The 27168-nt window shown below is 42.8% G+C and overlaps 1 protein-coding gene across 1 annotated transcript in view; it reads right to left on the bottom strand.

Moving 5' to 3' along the window:
- The window catches only part of dock1 (dedicator of cytokinesis 1), a 184125-nt gene extending 160898 nt beyond the window's left edge, over positions 1–23227 (bottom strand). The window contains exons 1-7 of the mRNA XM_083994937.1: positions 23040–23227; positions 3354–3437; positions 3028–3068; positions 2835–2890; positions 2060–2156; positions 1199–1347; positions 492–627 (exon numbers count right to left, since the gene is read on the bottom strand). Of these exons, the coding sequence (XP_083851063.1) occupies positions 492–627; positions 1199–1347; positions 2060–2156; positions 2835–2890; positions 3028–3068; positions 3354–3437; positions 23040–23082 (606 nt within the window). The 5' untranslated portion in view covers positions 23083–23227. The remainder of the gene's footprint in view (positions 1–491; positions 628–1198; positions 1348–2059; positions 2157–2834; positions 2891–3027; positions 3069–3353; positions 3438–23039) is intronic.
- Positions 23228–27168: the final 3941 nt, after the last annotated feature.

Below are 27168 nucleotides of genomic sequence, written 5' to 3'. Positions count from 1 at the left end.
AGCTGCATCCAACTTCACAGAAATCCAGCCTTTAGTTGAGATATTTCAGTCGGCACCGAAGTGACGGGTCAGCCATGCTGCACTGACACCCGCAAATGTTAAATGTCATTTTGCATAGGGATGGAGCAGACTGTGGAGGGAAGCTTTCCCTGAGTTAAAAGTGAGATAAAAACCAGGGGGGGAGAGTGGGGGGGTCATCTTCAACAATTATCTCGCACGAAGAGCCGTTATACATCTCTTCCACCCTGCTGGTTTTTTTTTCTTTCCTTAACTGCACCTGTTTAACTCAGGCTGAGATTCAATGACCCAGAAAGAACAAGATCGAGATGTAACTACAGTCAGATCACACTGTGGAGCCTACATGTCCATTCACGGTGTGCACTAATGTGCTTTTACTTATCTTTGATGTACCATCTGGATAACAACCAGAGTTTAGCTGCAGGTGTAAAAATGATGTTTAAGTAGGGTGTCGGGGCCCCCTCTATCTTTACCTTCTCCTCTTGGATACGGTCCTCGATTTGTTTTGAGGCAGCCTCGTGTGCTCTGAACAGGTTGATGGTGCTGGTGAGCTCTGGGTCCAATATGTTTCCATCTTTGTCTCTGACAACCAGATCAAGATCCAAGTACCTGGTGTAAAAAAAAAAAAAAACAATGCAAGAGAATTAACAAGTGCCAGAGCATACTGTGGTAAATATTGTCAAGGCATGGTTTCAGCACAAAGCACATTTTCTCCTCATATAATACTCCCTCAGCCCAATTGTTATTTTTCAAAGCTCCTCTCTTTTTTCCAGCTCTTTTTTCTACGGAGCCAGCATGCTGCCAACATGCACTCAGTGTAGTTCATCACCTCATCGCTGTTTTCTGCAGAAGCAAAAGCCTTTTCTCTACCTGGCCAAAGGTTTAAAGTTTCATCACCAGAGAAGAATGGAGCTTCACAGTTTTAATTTTCGACCGATTTTCTAGGCCCAGTGCAGACACAGCAAGAGCTGTCATTTCATGATGGAATACACTACGGTTTGCTGAAGCTGAATCCCTCCAGTTTTCTTCAAGCTAAGTGATGACCTGTCATTCTCTATTGACTGACACTGCTGACCTATTCCAACAGGAGTCATTTTCCCGAATAGATATGAGGATAAAGGGACATAAGCTGTGGGGAGGGAAGGACACCGCTAAGAGCCTCTTAAGACTGGATCCTCACTTGTTGCCGTAGTCTATCTTGGAGGTGACTCTCTGCTTGAGCTCTGTGAGCTCGTCCTGCGGGAGGGTGCCGGACAGGATCTGGGAACGCCATTCGATGAGGTCGTAGATCATGTCGCGGACCGAGTTGAACATCTCGCGTCTGTCCCCCTGTCGATGGAGACGGATGGAGGAATATCAGAAGTGTTGTTCTGTCTGACTGTTAAGAAGGCTGGTCTCAGGTCAGCCGTTAAGTCATTAACAGCAGTACAGGACAGAGCAGGTGAACAAAACGGATGAATTGATGACCAGGTGGAAATACTTTGAATTATGTCGACATAAATATCCCAATCATTAACTCATCTTGTGAGGCCAAATCAAACACAGATGACAATATTCAAAAACAAAAACATCACAACAGTTCAGCTGATACTTCATGTTTATAGTTCATTATGAACTTCATGAATAAAGTGATCTGGAATATTTTATTGATCATGTATTATATGGGCCAAGGTATACAGTAATACATCCATCTGTTTGTATGTTTTTTCAAAAGAGAAACAACTTATTTATTGGCTTTATTATTAGCTGAAATGTGTCCGTTTTCAGCAAACGCTGAAGAAGGCCGTTTTGACACTGCTGTGCGTCAATAAAAGACTGTATTAATTGTGATTTGTGGGTGCTGACATTTCGATGTTTTCCATTTTGAAAAGACAAACAAAACAAAACAGAACAAACTAATACAAAAACATATAAGATGATACAGAATAACAGATGTGACTAACATATAGGTTGGAACTTAAATGTCATATGCTCTTCCATATACACTGTGTGCAGTGTGAGTGTATGTGTGTTTCAACTGGGAGAGGACGCACTGACTTACCACATACAAGTCCCTCCATATTGTGGCCCATTCCCGCAGTGTGGTGGTAACTTCCTGAACCAGGGGCAGCTCAGTGGGAATGACAGTTTCCTTTTGCCTGTAGTGACAGTAAACAAATGTGACCTGGTGATTATGTGTCGTTCATGCCCTTTCCTTTCCACGCCGAGACAAACGTGTCCGATCACAGTCACAGTGTGAGGAGAGACAGCAGGGAAAACAGTCTCTCTAAGTCTTTTACCGTCAACAGATTCATCACACGTGTTCCTTCCACTATTAGAGAGTAAACATGTTTGCTGTTACACAAGGAATATTGAGATAAATTTCTCAGCTTTGTTCAAATCCTTCACTAATAATTCCATGTAATAAATAAATAAATAAATAACTAAATAGATGAATAAATCCTCAAGGTTCTCACTTTGAAGTGTAGGGTTTACTGTTTTTGTGTTGAGACAGGGAAATCAAAGAGGACAGATCAAACCGTGAGTGCCACGAGTTGTGAAACAACAAACGAACGTGTCACATCATATCAACAGCAGGCCCTCTCGGCTGAAACACCCTCTGAGGCTGTCAACAACACGTGACTTAACCATCCAGCCTCAAAGTGGGTCAGAAAATACGTCGCTGGGTCAAACTTCTCAATTAAATTTTTTTTCTTATTTGTCTTTCACTGTTGTTGCCGGCAACATAACTCAAACCTGCCACAAAAGCAGAAGCAACATTCTGGCTTGTGAAAAAAATAAAGTCATTCAGAAGGGGAAGTAAGACAAATACTAACCCACTGCCCTCGACTGTGGCCTCTTTCAGGTGTATATAGCAAGCAGGAAATATGCCCTGGAGGGGGGAAGAGATAACATTACAGACAACAGTACTGTATGTGATGTAACTGGGACAGAAGTTGGACAACTGAAAAACTGAAGCTATAAAAGATAAAGTAACAGATATGAAAACAATGTTAACTGCTCACTCACCTTTTTGGATTTTCTCCTCAGCCTATGCCCTCTGTACCAGTCTGATGGAGAACAGAATTAAGTTAAATGCAGCTTATCTGTTTTATTATTCTATTATAAATCATAACATCGTATGAGCTGTGCATGTAACACAAATTGCATCATGAAAGCTGAAGTGTGTGGGCCGGCTAATACAGGAAGGAACACACACCATTGTAATTGCTTATTGAACACATGAATGAAAATTTGACGGAACAAAGACGTCACGACTGATGACAGCGAAAATAACGTCCGGGCGCTGGGGTGTCAGCTCCGATCTCGCGTGTCATCAGTAAGCGCGCTCTCACCTTCATATGTCTCAAGTATGTGCACTGTGTCTCCAATCTGCAGCGACAGCTCCTCCTCTCCCCGGGCATCGTAGTTATAGATTGCTGCAGAGAGATGATGGAGGACAATATAAGCGGGGGGGGAGAGATATTACAGGAGAAAGAGGAGGGGGGGGGGGGGGAAGGCAATAAGAGGATCTGGCTCCCTTGTGGCGCTAATTGTGCGCCACAGCAATGTTGTGTAGTGGAGGCACCGCGCATCCACGGGACGCCCACCCACGCTGTCTGACACCAGTCAGTGGGCCTGGCACTATTGATGCTGTAACATCAACACTTCGCCACCGCCCACTGAAGAGAAACCAGTAATGAGGGAGAAAGCCAAAACAACAATGATGCTAAATGAAAAAGAGAGATTTCCTCAGAATTACACTACAGTCCTTAGATGGAGGAAAAAACAAAACAGGTGACATGAGGATGCTTCTCTGTTTTTTTTCTTCTTTCTTTCTTTCTGTTAGTCAGCACTACAAAAGCAGATTTTTTTGTCGACAGGGTTTGTATGCTAAATGACTGAACATGAGTCTAGTCTACAGAACAATGCAAAGAGGAAACCACCAACATGCTCTGACGGGTTCAATCAAACTACAAAGCAGCCACAAAGCTGTCAGCTGTGTGTGGATGGATCTGACACATCTTTACAGCAGTACATAAGAGAAATGCTAAAATCTCTCTCCCCTTGCAGAGTTGGAAAACATAACTGGGATCAGTCCAAATCCAAATCAGTGCTTCTTTTAGGCTTTCTAACTTTCCACCAAATTTCTCAAAAACTCTGCATAAATGAGATATCCTGCAAACAAACAGCTAAGCATGGCAGAAAGAAATCATGAATCTCTAATTAGCAGACTGTTCCCTCTGATGTCACCGATTCAAGAGCCGACACGCACGGCGTCCCCCTGTCCTTTTATCAGAGGTAGGCTACGTCAAGATGTCAAGGTTGTGTCAGAGCGACAATAAAAAAAAAATCCTGACTGGTGACACATGTTCTCTCATTTAGTGGAAAGGTGAACAAGGTGTCGCCGCTGTCAAACCAGCCATGACCGACACCTGTCTTTGAGAGAGGGAGGCTGTACGAGGGCGGCCACACACAAACACAATCTATACACTGACAGCATGACAGGTGGCTGTGGAGCGGTGGTGTTTGCGCTGTGAGGGGAAATGGCACAAGTGTGTGTCTTATATGTATGTGTGTGTGTGTGTGTGCACGTTCTGCAGAGGGAGTGCACACGGGGGCCACTTCAGCAGAGGTTTCCAGAGGTGAATGACGACTTAATTAAAAAAGAAAAAAAAAGGGACCCTCGCCTGCAGCCTTTCCCAGCATGCTGATGGTGCATCAGATGAATCGAGCTTTTTTTGTGTGTGTTTTTTTTTCTCCCACAGTCACCTGCCATCTGAGGATGCCATTCTATTTTATTAACATATCAGCTGGCACACAATGTTTTTCTCTTCTTTTTTTTTGGTTGCCATTTAGCTCTTAAGCTATAATGGTGGACAATTATCCAGAACAAAGCATTTCTGTTTCTGGCACTTTTGCAAAAGAGGTGAAATCTTTTTATGTATTTTACTCCCACGCAGTAGATTACAGCAGGTCTTTTCCTGTGACAAATCATCAGAGAGTCACTGAGGGCAACTCGTTTTTTTCCTACATTTCTACTTCAGACAAAGTGAAAAAAGTGTTTATCATTTACAATTCTTTTAAAGATGATGTAATTCATCATTAAAGGGGAACTATGCAAGTTTGGGTGTTATTCTGCTGTTTTGCTAACCCTCCTCCAGGCCATGTGCATTTGTTACATATTATATACAATGTTACAACGTGTATATTTGTGTAGTCTTATCTGTCATAAACAAGTTTGTGTTGCAAGGTTGGTTTTTGGCCAAGAGATGCTCCGTGAAAGGCAGAGAGCCTCCATTCTCCCTCATAATAAGTCCCAGGCCACCACAATTACTTGGAAGCTGTTTAATTGAGGTAAAAATGTAGCATAGTTAAGGTTAAAATCCTGCAAAATTCCTCTTTTACATGAATAATGACGACCAAATTATTTAGATTTCTGGTTCTGTGCAGGACAAAAACACTAAAAGAATGAGCCACTGAATTATAACACACTTACAAAGGCTGCTCCAATCACAGAGAAAACCAATTAACAGTACAGTATGTGTCTGCTATAGAAGAGGTTGGACAATCTTGTAACACTGTATAATTGAACAATCAATGCAACATAAGGCAACTTATAAAGGTACGAAAAGGTCACAGAGTTGTGAGGCGAATGTCTGCTCTCTCAGCTGCAAACGATGTAAAAAAGAAAAAAAAGAAAAAGTAATTTCAAGAGAAAATGTCACAAAAATAAAGTGGTAGAGCCAACCCTCACCAGCACTGAGAGGTGTTTGCTTCATGCAAATGCTAAAATGACACTATGTTTTAGCCAGCCACTTTTGAGTGGAGGGCCTAAAATGCCCCCATGCAGCCTGTTTCATTCAACCCTGAGCCGTTTTGTTATCAAAGTGTATGTGCATATACACGTGCGTGTCCACAATGCATTTTGTGATCCCCCAGAACAATCCGACGTGCCCGGCGAATCCACCAGAACACGAGCCCCGGGTTGACAATTGAACAAAGACCCCAGGAAATGAATTCAGCGGTACCACACTGAGACACAAAAGGTACCTACAGGGGGGGGAGAAAGCAACAAAACAATGGGAAGGGAGGTGGGATTAATCTGTGTGCAGCCATTAGAGAGCGGCCCGGTCACTGTACAGCAGGGTGCGCTCAATTAAACTATCATTAAGAGTAGCCAGGAAAGCATATAAAGCCATCAACTGCTGCATCTGTGTGTTTTTGTTTGGAACTGGGTCGGCAGGTCCAGCTGATTCGGCATGTTATCTAAATGGCAGATGCTGAAGGGGGGGGAGCAGCCCAAACAAAAGCTCTTATGGAGGCATAAAGCTTAATAATTCATCGTAAAATGAAAAACTGCCCGTGTGTGATTACTTCCAATAAGACGAGGCCTCATATCAAACAAATGGGAGCCCAGAGAGTTGGTGTATAGCTACTCTCACCGGGCAACGAGGTGCAATTCTGAAATGAAAACATGACGACAACACGGGAAGACGTCGCCGACTAAAATCGCGACCATCAAACACGACCTTGACGTGTGAGGTGATGCGAGCGGTTTGGGTGACGTGGTGGGGGTTGAGTGACAGCTCTGATTGCTCATAAACCTGGATTAGCATCCACAAGAGTAAACCGACGTCAATTAGGAAGCAGCGAGGGAGATAAGAATCTATCAGAGGAAGAAGAAGGTAGAGAAGATGAGGAAGTGGACTACATTCTCCCCCCCGGAGTGTGGCATGCAAATGATTTTCTGGAAACAGGATAAACAGCAGCATTATCTTCTGGGGGCTCATTACCATACACAACCTCTCGCATAAGGCTGAGCAAACTCGGAGAACATTATCATCAGTAGGAAACGAGCGAGGAATCAGATTACAGACCCATTCACTTAGCAAGCGCACATCTACGCCCTCTCCACAATTATAAGCAGCCTCATCTAAACATCGGACTGATTGTAATTCTACACTTTGGGCTCGCTAATAACCTGCACTAATCCACACGGAGTATAACATATCATTACGCCGAGATGAGAATACAGTACACTGATGAAGGAGTGGGCGGGAAGAAAAAAAAAGGGAGGAAAGAGAAGTGCGTCGAAAGTGCTCATTGGGAAAGAGAGCGAGAGCCTCTTGATGTTCTGTGTAAAGTCTCCGTGGGCTGTAAGCCTTGCACAGAGAGCCCGCCAGGAAATCCCAGATGAGAGGATTCTCCAGGAAGGGGACAAAAGCAGAGCGGGAGCATGAGGAAGCTCTCCGCCGCCTGGACTCAGCTTTTTTGCCGAGCCACACAGATAGAAAATCCTGCAAGATCTCAGAGCAGGTAGATGACGTCAAAGAGCCCTGTCCATCCAGGACATCCCATCTCTGCAGAAACACAGGCAAAGCAGTGAACTGAGACACTGGGAGCTTCCGCTACAAACAAGCTTGAAATATAGACTTATTTAATTTTTTTCGGAACAATTTCTCATGTTCGGGCTTCAATACAAGAGGGACAATACAGACGAGCACTATGGAGGTATTTGGATGTTTTTTTGGTGTGTCTTTTTGGACAAAGAAAAGTAAGGCCCATTCGCAACCGTCATATTGTGGCTGCGCCGAGCCCCCTGTAACTCCGAGAAGGCACAGAGGACTCTGAAACTTCTCCCAGCCCTTAGTCGACATGAGGGTGAAATTTGAATTTTGGGTGAACTATCCCTTTAAGTGATTTCAGTGTCACAGACAAAATTCCCAGTGTCTGAATACAAACATGAAAGTTTTTGCTGAAGTTGATAATGTGAAGTGCTCGTTGTATTTGTTGAACATCGTTGTGGGTTTTTAGTCTCGACTCATGGAAAAAGTGACGTCCAATCACGTGAACTCCGTCAGCGTTTCCAGCACTAAACAGGAAATTACAAACTGAGTTGATAGTGAACACTGAGGCAAGTCTGAGGCGGCACAGGAATGTGAGTCATTTAGTGTCAGGCCGGCATTAAATAAACAAAGGGAGGTGAGGATGATTGGATGCAAGGGAAATAATTTCAAAATAAAACAGGAAATCATAAATATAGAGCCTGAGCACTGTCAATTTTAGGGAAAATCATAACAATGATAGTTCTGACTCATAATAATAATAATAATTTCAAAAGAGCAAAAAAGTCTGAAAAGACAGTTTTTCAGTAAACATCCACAGAGAGCATGATGGGAAATAATGCTGGAAGAACTTTGTTGAAGTCTTGCAAATACTGACCCTGCAAGATTCCCAGTCTTTTTAAAGCCTGACCACAATCTCTGTGACTCACGACACGTTGTCTTTAGATGTGTGAGGGTGTGAGACTTCAGTCTTTTTAAAAGTCTTTTCATAGTCTACCAGTGTATGGTAGGCCTTATATGGCACAGGGAATAAAAGTCAGACTAATGATAAACCCTGGATATAAAAGTAGCGTAGAGTCGTGTCACATGTTGCCTTCAAAGCTCTTCGGTGATTTATATCCCTCTTTGAGTAAACGAGGCCTCAGGCAGGATTCAAATAATTTACAATTAATAGTCCACACTCATCATAATGAGGGATTAAAGCGTCATCAAACAGAAATACAAGGTGCACTTAATGAAGATCCTCCGACTATCAGCAGAAGAGAGGAGAGACGGATGAGAGAAAGAAGACGGGAGCACTGACTGATATCCAGAGGCTGCCGTCACTCACTGTTCGCCTGCTGTAAGTCTGACAGAGGATCGGTGCCGTCTTCAGACTCTCAAATCGTTTTCAGCAGAGTTCACTTTGAGCTCTGTGACAAAAGAACAGCGATTTCAAAAGCGTCTCTCCCAGGCAACATTTTTTAGTCAGAAAAATGACCCTTTGAGAACAATCTTTGGCAAACTGGATTTAATTGAGGATGAGTTTTGAATCAAGAAACGTTTTGGGTTTTTTTTTTCTAATTGAATTGTGACCCCAGTCTCTTATATACATTAAAATAATTGCCGCCGCTGCAATTTGATGAAGTCGCAATTACATGACTCTGCAGAGGGCTTTTAATTTGAAGCGATAGATAAAGCAGAGAGACAAGGGGCGACACCCAGCCAAGGCGAGAGAGACAGAGAGAGACAGAGAGGAGAGAAAAAGGAACAGAAGAGAGATAAAGGGGCGGTTAACAAGCTAATATTAAGTTAGATGGATTTTTATTACCTATTTATGCTCCCCAAAATCCCCCCAACTTTCACTGCCTCCTGTGGATTCACTGCAGACTCCTTTCATAAAAATGAGGATTAAAGAGTTTTTTATAAATACAGGCAGTTTGAAGACTTTGTGCAGTGCCATGCAATTCTTTGTGGCTCAGGGGACAAACTGGTAGTGGTAGGTGGATTGTCCACCAATCAGGAGGGTGGTGGTGGTTCAACTCCCAGCTCCTCCAGTCCACATGTCCACCTGAGACAAGAAACTGAATGCACAATGTGTGTAAATGTGTGTATGATAAATAATTGATAGGTGGAAGAGTGCAATTAGGAGGTAAAAGTGCTGTATGAATGTAACTTGTAGTCGTAAGTGCTAAGCGTTGTCATTGAATCTAAAAAAAAGCACTGTATAAATGCAAGTCCTTGGTTTCTCAATTAACACCAAAGTTGTTGTCTTTTCAATGTTCATTGGTGAATATCCTTGGATTTATAGCAAATAGATCTGAAAAACAACAACTTGTTGGTTGTTACAGCTCTACTCGGCTGCTGAAAGAACCATTTGTTTGACTACGTTCTGTTTTTTTTTTTTTGTTGTTGTTGTTTTTAAATTTCGCCGTCTTGTTGAAAAACCGAGAACAGCTGAGGTGAATCTGTGACATTCAATTGTCAAGTCCATGGCGCACTCATGGAGGCGAACACAACACTTGAAATGAAAACTGAGAAGGATAATTACATGTGTTACACAATTCATTATCATCCAAATCATGCCCATGACCTTGTTTGTGTGAAAGAGTGTGTGGACAAACCAGCCTGAGCAGACCTGAGTGCGACAGAAATGGGGGGCGGGGGGGCAATCACGTAGACAGAAACAGATAGAACTGTGGTCTATGGGAAAATACTAGTATACAGTAATGCTGAGGGAAAGAATATGAATTTAATACAGCGCTTAACTGGAATGAGGAGGAGCTCAATAAGCACACACAGCATCCTTTTCCAGGCAGCAGGACTGAATAGAGGATGATTATTACACTCCAGCTGCACTATGGGTGTCTGAAGCAAGACGATGGAGTCTGCAGAGAGACGCTCCACACACACACACACACACACATATGTACATGCACACACATACACACAGAGTAGATACTGTATACTGTATAAAGGATATACATGATTGTAAATGACTATCCCAGACTGGCTGGAGAGAGCTCGGCTTGTAAAATTATATACCTCTTACTACTTAAGAGCTCCAGACTACATGACTATATTATAGATCTGAGCGCAGACACCTAATGCATCTCAAGCACTTTCATTTTGAAGAGCCTCCACACTGTAGAGCATAACGTGTTCAATTCAACTTTTCTAGAGGGAAGATAATAAACTACATCTCATCTAGGGCTCAGGTTTTTTTTTTTTTTTTTTTTTTTTTTAAATGCTCCTTCATTTAAAAACACATCACATCGCATCATGACTTTAGAGACTGATGCTGCAGTGGTGAAGAAACTACAGTTTGTTATGTCACTTTTATATCAATGAATTCAAGGTTTTGAAATTCTATTCATTCTTATATAAGTTACAAGTCCAACAAACTAAATGTTTTAGAGACAAGTCTTTCGATGTCTTAGAGGACACGACTACTAAACACACAGGTCCTTTGCCTGACATCAACCTGCTGAAGTCATTAGTATGGGACAAATGTGAGCTGCTGTTGCAGGTGCTTTACTATGTTTTCCTGATGAGCTCTGCTGGTGGTAAGACCAAGTCGGCTGCAGCAGGCCCGGCTGCAGAGCTGACAGGTATTCTTCAGGGAGCTGCCAAGTGCTGTTAGGATAATGGGAGGAATATCGGCCCGGGAAGAGGAGGGAAGTGGGGGGGGGGGGGGGGGGGGGGGGGGTGGTGGTGCAGCCTCTCTACTGCATCTCTGCACTGTCTGTGGACTCTAACTAACTCCTCTGTCACAAACCCTCAACGCTGACGATCCTGCACACTGAAGAGAGCACAGAGTCTGAAGCGGGGTTCAAAAATCATTTTTCAATAAATCCTCCTAAAACCAGGATCAATTCTGCATTTTGAATCCTTATTAGATCCAATCATAATATTCATTTTTAAAATGACAAACGCTTGCTGCAGTGGAGTTCTGTAAACACGCTAACATTGTGTTTACATTTACTGTCACTCAGAGCTCATTTTGTGCATCTGCGAGGTTTAACAAAGGTGTTGAAGACGTTTCCCTTCTGAGAAAAGGACTGATTGATGATCAGAACTATTAACTAACCAATTAATTATCATGTCAGCAATGATTGCAGCCCGTGTGTATGTGTGATCCACACACACACACAGGCTTGCATGCGTTTCTGGAGGTGGTTAAGTGTGTCAAGGCTGCCGAATCCTCGTCTCAAACTGAGTGTGAACAAAGCCCATTAGCAGGGGATAATTGTATGAATAAACTCCCACAGTTCACAATAACACTCAGGTATCCCTGTAGCACAATCGCTGGCAAGACTAAAGGTGAATACAAAGGTGTCAGCAAAACACTAATAACGCTGCGAACACTTGACTAGGCTTGGCTAAAGGGAATCTAAGGAAATTTCAAGGACTGCCAAATTACATTCTTCAATTATTTATTTTCCACTCCTCGGTAATGAAGATCATTTCAAACACTGTAAGAGAAATTAAAGCCTCTAAGTTAAGTGTGTTATTGAAATACACAGCGATGTCGTCCGCTGGGGTCAGACTGACAGATGGCGATACATCCTGTCACATATATTTAAAAGTCAGCGTCGCTCACGGTAAAAGACAATCGACTACACAGCGTGTTGGTAACATTCAGACGGAGAAAGAGCTTTGTCAGTGACGTAACAGGCTGGGAAAACATGATAATTAATTTAAAGTCCCTCCCTAATAGGGTTTAATAAGAGGTTTAGGCGTTGAGACAGAAGCCTGATGGTTCTTATTTAGAGGCGAATGCAGACAGTGAACCCAGGATTGTGGAATACCAACAAAATCACCCTGTTTCCTCTTAAACCAATTATATACAACAGCCCTTTACCTTTATCTGCAGTTAGAGGGAGGAGATAATGCTATTGTAATTAACCTGAAATTAATACGACAGCGGCTGAGCTGCGAGAGAGGAAAGCCCCGGGACTCTCACTCAACACTTGCAGGACCAGATTTCTCCTCCTCCTCCTCCCTCTGACTGGAAGCGAGCAGGAAATGCCACTTGAGACATTACTGTATCACAATAGAGGAGGCCCGCAAAGGCAGCCAGAAGGAAACGCTGATGCTTTTTATGACGGCAGGAAGATTAACAATACCTCATTTAAAAAAAAAAGAGAGAGAGAGATAAGGTAAATGGAGAAACACAACACTGTAAAGTCTTCACAGTTTACAGCAGGGGAAGCGTGGGAGAGAGAAGTAAAATGAACGGGAGGAGCAGGTGGAGATCTACAACACGCCAGCAGCAGTAATACCTTTTGGCAGAAGTTCCTAACCGTGTGCCCGGCTCCGACGCGGGGGCCTCGGGGTACAATCTGAGCGCGAGCCGATAATTCTGCTTCCATTGCTTCGGCGGAGCCAAGTTATTCCTTTAATTGAAAATCATCTTCGCAATACAACAGGGACAGAGAGCAGCACCTAGCTTATTACAGAGCGCCGAGCGAGCACAGCTCAGCTCAGCTCTCTCCTCTCACACACAGAGAGTTTTCTCACACAGTGATCTCTGGTGTTATTTGTGGTGGTACACCAGTATCTCCACTGGCTCTGCAAAGCAAACCCCCCGTCTGCACTCTGCACACACATCTCATGAGCTGGAACAATGAATCGGGGCTTTGTGAAACACTTTCTCGATGACTCGTCGCCGGCTCAGTGGGCAGATCATTGTGAATAATCTCGAAAATAATATTCAAGACTTGATGATGGGATTATAGGCCAGATTGACCTTTTCCTATGTTTTCACAATGATTGCACTCGAGCAACTTTTGTCAGACAACAGAAACACATCTTCCATCTACACACCAGTACACAGCATGGGGAGCTAAATTGGCAGAATCCACACAGATTAGCCTTTTGCACAGCGAGAAGTAGCTAATTATTTCCTGCCCTGTGTTACATCTCTTGTGATATGACTGCTAATGAGTACATAATTACCTTCAAATATTTGAGGAAACTCTGTAATTGACTCAGCAAGTTTACTTTGAAACCTCAGCGGTGGTTCTTTTGCCAACAATGTGACTTCACCGACCAGCATTTGATGCAACGCTTGACCTTGATCGGGAGGCATCTGCCACACCTAACACCGCCACACCGGGTTGTTGCATCAGACGTATGCAACAACAACAACAACAAAAAAAGAAGACAAAAACACCCAGGACCTGTCTGACATGCTGTTATTTATAATCTCTGAGCTGAGGTTGCGTTCTGCTGAAGCAGACACCACACTGCCGGTGATGAGAGAGCAGCGTGACATCAATACTGCGCAATGTCCCGTAGAAAAGAAGAAGGCTGGGTAGAGATGAGTAATAAAAGATGCAGGGAGAAAAGATGCCTGGGGTCAGCCGCTGCTGATATCAAACCGCCAAACAGTCTTAAAAAGCCAGGCTGACAATCTTGAGACAACTGACAACCGAGGAGATAAAACAGAGGGTGCCACGGCAACACTTAGCTCCAATTTAGCTGACAAGAAAGTTTCTTAATATCAGCCGCCGCCACCGCCACCGCCATCACATGTACCTGCTCTACTTCGCGTCACACACACACACACACACACCGTCTGAAATGTTCTGGCGTTGGATCGCTGGAAACAGATGAAGGCAATTAACTTCCAGTGTAACCCCACTGAACCTCTCAGCCCGCGTGGAGCAACTGGTTTAGTCGCCCAGAGAAAACAAAGAAAAGACCTAACCGCTCATTTGGCCTTCACAAGTGGAGAAAACGGTTGAAATCGACTACCAGTCCTCCTCTCTTCTCCCCGCGACGGTGAAAGAAGCAGAAGTACTTTCTGACACAGCATGGGACGCAGTGTACCGGCTGCTGACAGCGTCGTTATTTGGCCTTTTTTGAAATATTACGTTTAATAAGTGAACCTTGGGCTCGGTGCAGAGTGGTATGAGCCTGACCTCCAAATTAATGACTGTTAAAATAGATTTGCAGGCTGGACGTCTCCTAACAATTTCAAACGGGCCTGGATCCCGTTGCTTTTTCTGACAAAAGAAACCGTCCGAATTCTCATTTGATCTCCTCGACATCTGCACACGAGACACAAAAAAAAAAAAAAAAAAGAATAAAAACGTTATTGGAGTAATAATTACATTCACACCTTGACTAACACGGTCCATTTTTATTTATACAATAGCCGCATGTGTGTTTGCAGAGCCTTGTTTACCAGTGTGCTTTTGTAATCTCAATAGGTTACAAGGTTGCACTTGTGGTTTCACAAATGACTGTTGTGAGTGTTTGATTTCAAGAGCAGGGGAGGTATTTTAACCATCACTTCTGAAACTTACTAAAGTGTAGCTGTGCTGTTCTGCTAATCGTGATGCATGCACGGTATGGAAAACAGAAATGCACTAAAATAAAGACCCCGTGCAACACTGCATAATGAATGTGAAAGTAAAAATAATCTTTTTCTAATTATCTCTAAATGAAGCGATGATCTGAAAAGTATAGCCGAGTTTTTTTGCAGGTCTGTTCTCAGTATTTGCTGTCTGTGTGTATCAATTTAAATGGCTTCTCAAAGAAGAGCTGAAGTTCAGGTAGAGAATATGATGGCCAGATGAAAATTCATTTCATGTCTCCACAATCTCTGTCTTCCTTTCTTTTAAACAAAAGGAGACTGAGGTGTCAGCTACAGCGGTGAGACAACTTCATCTAAATCCCCAAAGGTCGATCACAGAGTGGAGCTGCCACTCACTGAAATCTAAAACTGCCTCCAGGGCCCACCAACATCTGAGCTGCAGGGCTCTGACTTTATCAAGTATTTAGCCAGACAGACTCACTCACACACACACACACGCGCGTGCAAACACACAAAAGGCCATTTCATCAAATGCCAGCCGTACTGAAAGGCTGTCTCTTGCTGCATGTGGCAATCCCGAGCCCATCTGCAACCACAATCAATGACTGACACCTCCATTACACGTCCCCAAAACAACCCACGAGACATTTTAAAGGTGACAAATGCAACGTTAATATGGACTGCAGCTGATATTAATTGTGACACATTTATAAGCTGAATAGTCTTAGAGCCTGATGATTTCTGCTACCCATGAATCTCAGCATCTGGGATTTAAAGGCTCCAAACCAACACAGTGTAATGACTGGGAAAACATACCTCTGGGGGAGTTTACTTAGGCAAAATAAATATGTTCAGTGGAGAATGTTCTCTAGCTTTAATAATAGCTTGCATGTTGACGCCGTTGGCGCTCATCTTTAAGTTATGCATGCACCCAAAGTCGTACCTGCCAACAGCTTACAGCGAGACTCTTGTCTTCTGGGGTGCATGGGGAAGTGGGTTTTCCCAGGCAACCGGTGCTTTCTGCCCAACGCTTGACCCGCAAGAGACAGAGACAGGTCGTCCAGTGTCAGCTCACCCACCGGCAGCCTGGCACAGCCTCGGCTCAGCTGCAAGCTCATCACTCCAGAATAAGAATAAAAGCCTCCACTAAAGCGCTGGGCTCAGTTGTTAAGAACGCTCCATAAAGACTGAGTTCACAGTCTGATATTCACTCAATATTTCCCCCCTAGTCTTTATTTCCCACACATTAAACTTTGTCCCCAAGTAATAATGCTGCTTACTCTGTCTTAACAGAATACAACTCTCATTTAAAAATAATAGATATTGATACCGTGAGAGAGTAAACACACAAGACACAGGATCGATAATGATCCCTCAGGAGGATAAAATATGTTTTGATGAGTGCCTCAGCTGCAGACGTTGGTCATTTCACCAGGTATTCCCACAGTGTTTCATAGTGCAGGTGAATCGCGTCGCCTTAAACAAACAGAACCTCTGCAAACATCCTCCTAATAAATTCACTTTGGCGCTTTATGAAACCTATTATCAACTGTCAGTGAAGAAGGGCACAGTTAGTTATTCCGCATATACAAGTAATTCTTTACAGTGTGACTTTTGGTCCGGCCGTAATCTAATATTCAAACTGAAGATGAGATAAACTTTACATCAAATCAAAAGCGCTTTAACAACTTGGCTGCACAATTTCCTGAGGGAAACTCTGTCTAAATGTACGTTTAGTTCAATCAGATAAGATTCACAGTTTCCAAAGTCATTTCTTTTCTTTTCTCAGTAACGTCTATCACACCTGCTGGAAAACTGATTGACACAACAGTCCTTTGGATTGGATTTTGACATAACATACCGAATTTGCTTTAACTAAAAAACTTTAACTTTGGAAATGCTTTGTCTGAAAAATCCATATTGGTACCAGTGGTCATTATGTAGTATAAGTGACTATCATTTTAGATTAAACTCTTTACATATTAAACTGAGCTGAAGTTTATGGAGCAATCACTTTACACCAGCACATTAACGTCCAACATGATGATATATGACAGCTGACAGGTTCTCATGCACTGATTTCATAGCTGAATCTAAATTATGTAATAAGATTTGTCCACATCAGTGCCCTTTGTTTCACCTTGGTGTGTTACACACCATTAGCCATCTGTCAAGCTAGCCTAGGCAGCACAGCAGGAGTCTTCCCAGACAAAGCGCAAGCTGCTTGGCACGTCCACAATCAATACCGAGGCTCCTGAGGACGGCCTGCCGGCGTCCCACCATCAGTCACTCACACATCTCAGCCTCAGCCTCATCATACGTGAACAACACCAGGTATTCGTGTGTCCTCTCTACTCCACGTCCGACTGTGTCTTTGACATGGTGCCAAAGACCGTCACAGCTCATTGTATTTGTCATGGAGGTCCCAGCACGCCCATGCTTGCATGTGTCAACTTTCACTAAAGATTCTCGTTAAAGTTACAGTCTGCCACAGTGCCAGCCTCAGCCCCGCCAACCAATCACAGTTAGAGTTACAGAGCGATAACAAGTTTTTTAATAGTTTATCTAAGGAAAGTGAAATCTTTTTTTTTGTTTGTTGTTATCTCGCTGATATTTGCTGGAGGTGAGTAAAAGGTTTGCTCTTACAGGTCTAAGCAACATTTTTTCAGTTTCCTATGACAGAAGAGAACCATCTTGCACAAACATGTCGGCTTCATACTGATGATAACAGCGGCGAGCAGTCTCTCCAGAGGTTACAGTATAAACATAAACAGCTGAGACCATGAAAGAGGACACAAAGTCCTGACAAAAGGGGACAGAATAATGACTTCACAGGATGTTGACTCATTTCATTCTGATTCATCACATTCAATTTCAGCACTCGCTGATTTTTGCTTGTTCCAAAGCGACCCCGCGTCTCGCTGTAAAAAGGTTACCGTCTTCAAAAAATACTGCGCCGTAATTAGTGGTTAAGAGATTAATCAAATCTTCAGCGGTGTAAATCCAAGGTCAACTCGCTCGCAACTTGCTCCGTTCCCTCCCATCGCCCCCACCACGCCCAGCCCGCCCCGCCCTCTCACCTCGACCTTTCGGATGACAGCGACGCTTAAAACAAGATGTAAAAGTGTTCCAGCTTTGTCTCAGTGGTGAGCCAAGAAGGAGTAGTGTGGAACCACTTAGCTATGCACTGATTAAATAGGCCAGCTGTCATTTGTCTTAGCCACCATCTCACAGCAAGCCACTGGGAGCTGTACTATTAGAATTGCCTCACCAAGCAGCGCAGGCCATAGTTAATATATAATTCCCTTTCAGAATGAATAATAGCAAAGTCATGCTGACCTCCAAACAGAGGCGAGGAGGAGGATGGCCAAACTTTTGGTTGAGACTAAATGACAGCGTCTAATAAATAAGACAATGAAGGGTAAATGATGAATGCATCCGAGTCTCTAAATATAGTTTGTGTTGGTCATTGACACTGTATCATAGGAAAAGAAACCGATGAGAGGAACTAGGTAGAGAACACACTGTGAACCATGAATGCAGCACAGTTGTATTACATACGGAGAAAAAAAAAGACTTGTCGTAGGCAGCCACTATCCAACCATATCTGAAATAATGGCATCAACTCGAGTTGCACGCTCGTCACAGGCGCTGCTAAATAAAAACACTCTCACTTTCCATAACCACGCACATGCAGGTCACGTAAGGAAAGATGCGCACTACAGAAACATGTGCGTGTTTTAATATGATCATGTCGGTTTCTGTTACTGCAGATTGTTTCTAAGTGAAGGAGAGTGCTGGGTTGATCACAGACAGAAAGCACAGAGTCCACAAACTAAGATAAAAAAAAAATAAAAACAGCCTCTCTCGCCTCTCTGTCTTGTCGCTACAGCATCTCCTTTCTCCTCCTGGTTCCTTCCTATTAATCAGCCACTTTATTTCACTCTTGTAAAAGCCCGCCGTCTCCGGTTTTGTCGGCTCAGCTTTTTTTTTTTTTTTTTTTTTCTTCCCCTCCCTTGGACAAACTTTTACATAAGCAGAGAGAAATCAGGTGCCTTGTTCCAAAACTCAACCGCGTTGTAAATATTGTTGAACGCTTTGTTATGTCAGAATTAATAGCGGCCACGTCTGGCGGGGAGTGCAGTGATGACAAGAGCCATACTTTTTCTTTTTCATAGTTACTGTTCCTCAAATAGACTTGAGAGAAGGCATTTTCTGAATGAAATGCAATCACTCCAAACATATAAAACCGAGATGTAAACTGATAAAAAATGAAGAAGGAAAAAAAAGAGGGATGACTCAAATTTTCACTCTCCCATATTTCACACCAAATGTAAGAGGAGGGTAAAATACGAGGCAGGGAATTTAAAACACATGGTTGGAATTTATGTAGTAACCAAGACTGTGTTTTAATTGCAACCATATTTGTTAGCTTACTGCACTTGTGGGTGGGAGATGGTTTTCTAGGGTGCAGGGCGGGGGCTTCACAAATTACTTACGGCCTCAGTGAAGAAACGAAGCGGCTGCGTCTCTATTTTCTGCTCCCAATGTGTCACTCACCGCTAACCTGTTCCAAATGAGAGCCGTCTAAGGGTTGTCAGTCCTGATGGCCCTGCAGTCTGCCACACAACGGTTTAAAAATATGATTTCATAGCCACAGAAGAGCTAAAGTTTAGAGTTTGCTCCATGTGTGTGACTGTGTGTGTTCAATTGTCCCTTTAGATAAGCTGCCAGTCTGTGATCTGACCTACAGGAAGCAACGTTTCCTCGCCACCCAAACCTGCAACTACAGGGTTGCTGCAGAAAAAAAAAGACAGAAAAGTTGTCCAAATGCATTTCTGAACAATCATAGCATTTTCTGTGTTAGCATGTTAGATTACTTCCAGCAAAATTACAAAAAGAGGACCAACAAGGGGTGGAAAACAGCACATGCTCCCGCGGGCAATTTATGCTTAAAGCAGATATCAGTGGAATGTTTTTGTTAATATAAGTCCTAAATAGTCCTATTTTCCGTCAGCAATCACTTACATGAAGTATTTCAGCCTAAACACGAGTCTCTCCGTCACTCTGCTCTGCTGTAACCCGAGGAGAAAATTTTCCTTGTGGGATACAAGTGTTATCCAATGAGGAGAGAGAACGGCATGAAGGGCTGTGTGTGCAGCCAAGGGATGCGCGTGAATGTGGTGACGTAGCACGAGGACCAATTGATGCCTGACAAGGGCGGGGGCTGCTAACTCATGGTGCGTTCAAAGAAACTCGTACTTTGTGTTTTTCCTTCCTGTGAAGTCATACCAGTTCGATCTGGTACGAGTTCACGGGTCGGAAGTTACGAGTGGCCGTTATAGGGAACTTTCACAGACAACAGGATGGTAAAAACACGAGCTACGGGTTACCTGGAACGCTACCAAGTCGTAGTTGTGACTTGAAGCTGTAACTTACGGTTTCAAAAGCCTGCCTTGAACGCAGCATTAGCCGAAACGGCCGTGAAGCTGATATCTGCTTTAAGACTCAATAGATATGTGTGGATCTAGAAAATAATCCTGTTGCTTAGAGTTGCCTGGTTTACCTTCTACGACCACGGCTCTGTGAAGTTTCCTCTCAAGGAACAGACGATGAAACAGAATTAATGAGACAACACTTGATATTAGCATCAAAAAGTATTTCTGGTTAATTCATCACAGAACTGGGAGACAGCTAAAAAAAAAAATAAAAAAAAATTTCCCTGAGGCCTTGTTAAATCACTTGTGAGATGCCATAAGAATAACCAGGCTTTCAAACCCCTGATCCCTTTGATTTATGCCAGGCTGGTTGGTATTTGACAAGAAAAGAACTATGTAATGTAATTAGCTTCAGGTCAGGAGAGATATGACAAATCTATCACCTTACTCCTTCTTTATGATATGAACATGGGTCAAAGAGTGAAGTCCAGGAATGAGCCCGAAAGCTGAACTTCCATTTACAGTTTGTCAATAGTTTGATTTGTATGTGACTGCCATGTAAATGTAAATGTATTCTGTCAATTAAACAGACGATCCAGGTTAAATCCAGCCTGATAGGCAGCCCTCTGACAATGCCAGTGGGACTGAAGACGTTTTTTAGAGGAGAAAGTCAAGCTAACGCCACAGGGTAGTCAAACATTTCTAACAACAGTGTATAAACTATTAGTGTTGTTGAGGGATTCCAAACGCATTAAAAACACGTTTCCAAAATAAGAGCAGTACAGGTTAGCAGTGTGACGTTTCTGAAACCGAAACTAAGACCAAAACCGCAAACATCTACTATCCAGACAAACTATAATAACTACCTACAGCCTTATCTAAACAATTATCCAAATGCTGTGATGTGAATCATCCTGCATGGTAACTAAACCCTTTTTTTTCTCTTTTTTTTTTAAATCACTGCTATGCAATATGTAGGAAGACAGTGGCATTTATTATTAATGCTGCTGTGAAAAGACTGAAGGAGACGGTTTTCCTATATTCGTTAATAAAGCCACGGGGCCATTACGAGAGCAGTTAATGCTGGTATGACAAAAGTTTTGCTGAAATAGAAATAGGTTCACAGTGAAAGCTGCCAGCGTAAGAGGTCTCACAGAGCGCTCATTAGTGCTACTTGGTCAACACATGAAGTATTAAAAGTGCAATGGCTGTGCATGTGCACCCCACCAATCCTCTGCAACAGTGATGTGGCAGCTGCCTCTCTTTCTACTAATGACTCATCCACTCCAGGATCCGGCGAGGCCCATGAGACTTTTCTCCAAGATTTTTGAAGAACCTTGACTTTCAACATCTCATGGATGCTTTGAGAATATGTTGGAGCAAATCATTACCATCTCAATGGTAAACTTTTCACGCACACACATGCACAAACCACAGGCTCATATCGGCTGGATTGGAGTGAAAACAACAGAGCTCATTTGGGAGCTGTAGTGTGTGAGATGCCAATCAAAGCTTTGGTATAACCCACTGAACTTGTCCATCAGTCAGCATTAGTCTTTCTCACTCAGCTGTGAGCCCTCAGACCCTCTAATGGACATATGTTAAAAAAACAGGGGCGGGAATCAGTATTCATGTGGCAGGGCACATTACACACATTAAAAATAACAATGCGCTGTCGTGAAACCAGATTCTTCTGGAAACTGCATTTGCTACATTACTGACAGAGCAGAACCAGGATGTTCTGGGGGATCCCCAGAAAATTCAGGATTAGATCCATTATGCTATTATTTAAGTCATTCAAGTGTAGCAAAATGGTCTTTAAGCCAGACTGTTACTCTCATATTTCACACTGCCCAATACCCATCACCCAGCTCTTCTCTAATATAGCACGCTTTAAAGGTTCCTGGATATCTTGCCTTCCTCGCAGTGGTTTATGAGGTTTCCCCTTTATATCTATACAATCCATCAATCATTCAAGTGATACTACAAAAAGTAGTCCTGAATCAAGTGTATTATCTGCACTTGTAAACAGCTATGGAAATGTATTCAAATATTACACCTAGTGCCATTAGGTAGTCACAGATTGTGGCCCCATACATCAGCAAATGTGGTTTAGCCTAATGCAAATTTTTAGAGGCTCTTAAAATCAAATGGTTTATTAGCAGCCAAATAAAAGTCTTAAGTTATAATAGGAAAACATACAAATGTATGCAATAAAGCTGAGAGTAGGATATTAAGTTGAGACGTGTTTTCATCAATATTCATGTCACTTCTATAAAGTATACATTGAAATGAGAATGTATTTTTAATTAAATCTCTCAGTATAAAGTCAGTAACACTGAGCTCCGGGCACTTTTTGTGAGGGTCTACGTTCAGTGTTGTTAAAAACCCCCCTGAAGGAGAGAAAGAGGGGGAGAGTGGAGGCTAAAACAGGACTGTGTTTCCAGGTAAGACCGCTTGCTTTCAAAGACTTTTTGGAGGGGAGAAGTGTCAATAAATAAAGCGACAGTGAAGCGTGTCCATGTGTCAAAGACGCGACAATAAACGCGAACAAACTAACAAACTAAACAGTTACAAGTCATGCGTAGCCTGTTAGTAGCTGGTTAGTTTGTAGGGAAGGCCCCATAACACAGGAAACAGCGCTACAACTAGGCGCGCCTCTAACAATTCCCAATCCTTTCACACACACACACACAGTCCTCTTCCTCACAAAAGACACACATTCCTTGTTTTGCGTTTCATGCAAACTGCCTGCAAAACTGCCCGTACTTTACATTTGCACACCCGCTTTAAAAGGGAAATTAACCCCCAAAGTCCCCTACACAGCAATACGCGGGGAGGCAAAAACAGCCGGTCGCTTTCTCAAAACAATCCTTCCCAAACTTGTGCAATCTGAGAGCACAGAGCTAGGACGAGCTAGCGATGGAGCATGCGAGTTTTCTTACGTACCAACACCATACTTTTCCTTTTTGGTGGGGACCCAGCGAGACATTCTCAGTGTCGAGGCTTCCCCCGGAGTCGTCGCTTCGCCTGTTAAATAAGGTCCCGCCGTGACCTCCGCTTGTTAATGTGTGGACTTTTTCTTCACTTTTCTCTGAGCTTTGGGGAGCTACTCCGAGCAGCCATTTTCCACCGGTGACAGGACGCTCCGCAAGGGGGAGGAAGGGACCACAACCTTTTCACCCTGTAGGCGTTCATACAGCTGAACGTCCACTGCTGCTTCCACTGAGGCGGAGACTACAGCACAGATGAAAAGTTTTATAATGGCGAAAAGTTGACTGTAAATTCAGAAAAAGTTATATATTATGTTTTTATTATCTCGCTGTTTCTTCTATTTATTCTAATTGGAGTATTTTATCACAACATATTGATTAGTGTGTATATTTTTCTTATCTCTGTTTTATTTTTGCTCTACCATTATCTGATATTATTTTTATATGTGTGCGTGCTACTGGATACTTGAATTACCTTTAGGATCAATAAAGTATCTCTATTGTTATAAGGAACTAATCCACATGGTGAGTCATTTGCTTCCTATCAGACAATACACAAAGATACAGGGAAGACTTAATGGCATTTTCCCCCCTCATATTTTACAACTCTTCTATAAACTTTACCAACACTTCACACAAATATGAATCTTAATAAATGGCAAATGAAGTGATTTGGTTTGGTTTTATATTCTGTTATAAAATACTTGCACAGAAACCTTCACATAAACACAAATATCCAAAACACAGAGCCAAGGACTGATATACTGAAGGTCATGATAAAAAATAAATCAGAAGTGTGATTTCAATAGTAAACATACAGATAAGGAAAAGACTAGTGCAAAATACTAATGTGTTTATATTTTGAATACAATTTTATTTTATGTAAGGAAAAAGAACTACAGATTCCCTCCTTGCCCACTTTGAATTACTGTAAGACCATACAAATTACACAAAGACAGTTTTAACTTATTTTAGTATCATAGATGTAGCCTATTACTGTAAATAAACATGAAGTATGTGTTTTTTTGACCTTGTGGTTTTGCAACATGCTAAAAAGACACAGCTGACTGAGAGGGGTCTGCTGAACGTTGTTTGTGGTCTATGTCCACTTCCTCTCTGCTGAGTGAGTGTAGGAGCACTAGCTAGCCAGTTTCATTGAGCAGTGATGTACTGAGCTGATGAGAATTGGTTCTCAGAGCTGCAGGTGGTAAATAAAAGACATTACAAGGATGCACCTGGTGCACATGTCTCAATTTGCTCATCTTTATTCATCAAATGTTGTATCCTCCTATATGGCATTCAGAAAAGTCCCTCAGTGACCTCATGCCCTGTCCTCCTCTGGGTTCACTCCCTCTACTTGTCGTGTTGGAGTACTGCCAGCAGAGGGTGCCGCCCCTTTAAAACTTTTTCTCATCCACAAGAACCTATATCTCTTTTGAACCTCTATCCTTGCTCAGTTGAGTTTTTGATTGGATTTCATGTTATCTCTCAGGCGAAGCAGGCAAAAAGATGCAAATTGCTTTACATCATTGCATATTCCTTTTGCATGTAGCTTCTCAGCTTGATAAGGTGTCGTAAAGCAGGTCACAGCAATTGATATTTAAGATATCTCTGTCTTATCTCTGTCTTTGAAAGACATTCACAAAATGTTATTCCACCAAGTGAGACTGAAGTTACTTTGAAAGACATCTGGGGACTGTTAATCCACTGAGAAACACTGAAATTCATTAAACATCAAAGCAAATGCCAGTTCTTTTTTGAAAGACGTTGTATCTTTGTAGATCTGTGTTTAACTGCCTATAAATAAAATCTGAAGCAGGATCTTGTCTCCAGCTTTAAGCAAATTCTCCCGTCGTGTAAATACCCTTCACTCATGCATTGTGAGACATCATGTGGGTCACAGTTACTTATCCAAGAGGACACTGGCCCATTTTTTAAGACAGCCTTGCTGAAGTCACATGGCTTGGTTAGAGGCTTGAGGATAGTAACGCCTCATCATCAGCCACCAACCACGAGATCACAGGGAAGAGCAGAAACATGGGGAATTCAACAAAGACCATTTCTGAAGCAGCAAGTGAGTCATGGAATAACATGGATAATCTGCTCATTAGTGATGCTCTATCTTTTCTAAGGACGCCTGAGTGTCACCAAGTTGGAACTGTTCTTTCAAACATTGCAGGGTACGTCTGATAAATAAACCCAAAATTAGACGGTTTCGTACTTAAAATGGTGAATCTTAATGATGGTCTTTGTTTAGATGGAGATGCTGTTACGTCAAGCTCTGCATCCACAAGTGTTTTTTTTTTTTTTTCCCCTGTAACCCGCTCAGCCCTCTGTCTCTTCCCATCTCCCTCCCTGCATTGGATGTTCAGCCCTTGTGCTCTCAGTAACTCTTTTGTTCGCCAAAGCATCCCTCACATTGCTACATGCCTGACTGGAGACAGTACCCACTAGCACCTAGTTTATATCAAGACAGAGAGTGTTTACTTCAGCCAAGGAGCAGTGGAAGCAAGTGAAAAAGGATGGTTTGTCAACAACTGGTAAGTAATAGTATGAGCACCACCAGTGGAATGAAATAATAATAATTTGCACCTATTTCTTATGTGTAACTGTACTCTCATACCCTGTCATAACAGATCTGAAACAAAGATGACCTCCAGCATTCTTGTGGCTGCTAATTCTGTGCAGTGCATTTCTGGCATGCTTCATTGTAAGACGTCCAGTTGAGCCAGGGGATTCTCATTAATACCTCCCCTGTAAAGAGCTGTTATTGTGAGCAGAAACTCGAGAGCTGTGAGTGGTTACCTGAGATCCAGAGAGATGACTCTCCGCAGGCCAGCTGCCCACCTACGAAGAGCTCCGGGCTGGAGGAGATCAGGAGATGAGTCCTACTGGGAGAGCTTAATGTCTGAGGGGGAGTTTGAGCCCCGTGTTTCTCGCCCCCCGCGTGCACCTCGGCCTCAGAGCGCCATTGAAGGAGGCCAGCTGGACAGTTGGTTGGAACACCTACAGAGGATGCAGAGTGACCTTCTCAGAGCCCCTGTTCAGGATCATGCTCCGGTTTTTAATGATCGTACCACATCCATGCCAGCCCTTAACAGAGAGCAAACTGGACGTACCTGGAGACATCAAGTTCCATCCTTCAGCGGGGGTTCGTCTACATGTGTGAGCCCCAGCTTCTATGATGAGAGTTCACTGGGCAGCCAGGAGTCCCTCCAAACTGGATATTTTTCTCCTTTAGAGTGCAAAGGAAGCTGGGAGAGAGCTCATATCATGCAGGCCCCAAGGAAGGAGCAGCCTGAACTCAGTTATCTTTCTCCAGTTAAAATTGGGTGGCTGCCAGTCCAAAGAAGAGTGATGATGGTGGCTGATGCTTGCAACAAAAATCAGTCTTTGGACCACTCTGCTGCCCAGGTAAAACACATGACATCTTACAAAGCCTAAGCATATTTCATAAAGTTTTCTAACAAAACATTCTCTGATATAATAATTCCTGCAAAGTTATGTTCTTTTTTATGTTGAAGAAATTGCAGTCTTAGGTCTTTCTTGTCTTATGGAAGATTTCTTTTGGAGCTCTGAGAATTTCCCTTTCAGATAAACCTTGTAGAACAACTTTTGTGTCTGTTCTTTAGGGCATCACCCTTTTAAAATACGCCTTTGCAAAGACTGCAGACCAATTTAACTTGGATTTAGCCCTGGCATCCTCTCAGGCTGTGTGACTGTGATTCTTACTTGTTAGTGAGACAGTGTAAGCTCTGCAAGTCTGAAATTAAAGTGCTGCGTAATGGAGGTGATGGTGCATAGTGCTAGGTAAGGCAGACTAAAACACACACAGAGCCACAGAGAGCCATTTGTAGTCAAGTCCCAGTCACCTGGGGAGAACAGGCAGAGCTCTGGCATCCTTTGAAACAGCTTACTCTGCAGGAACTCCACACATTCTCGAAAGGTTTACAACTCATTTGGAGCTGTGGTGGCAGAGATTGAGCCTTGTGCCCTGAGAGGATACAAGTCAATGTACAGAGAAAATTCAATGAGAGTATTATCCAGTGAACTGATAATATGACTTCGGAATCAATAAGTTGCTG

This window comes from Trachurus trachurus (assembly GCF_905171665.1).
Source record: "Trachurus trachurus genome assembly, chromosome: 19".
Taxonomy (NCBI): domain Eukaryota; kingdom Metazoa; phylum Chordata; class Actinopteri; order Carangiformes; family Carangidae; genus Trachurus; species Trachurus trachurus.
The sequence above is the reverse complement of the archived record's forward strand: the minus strand, read 5'-3'. Positions and strand labels throughout refer to the sequence as shown.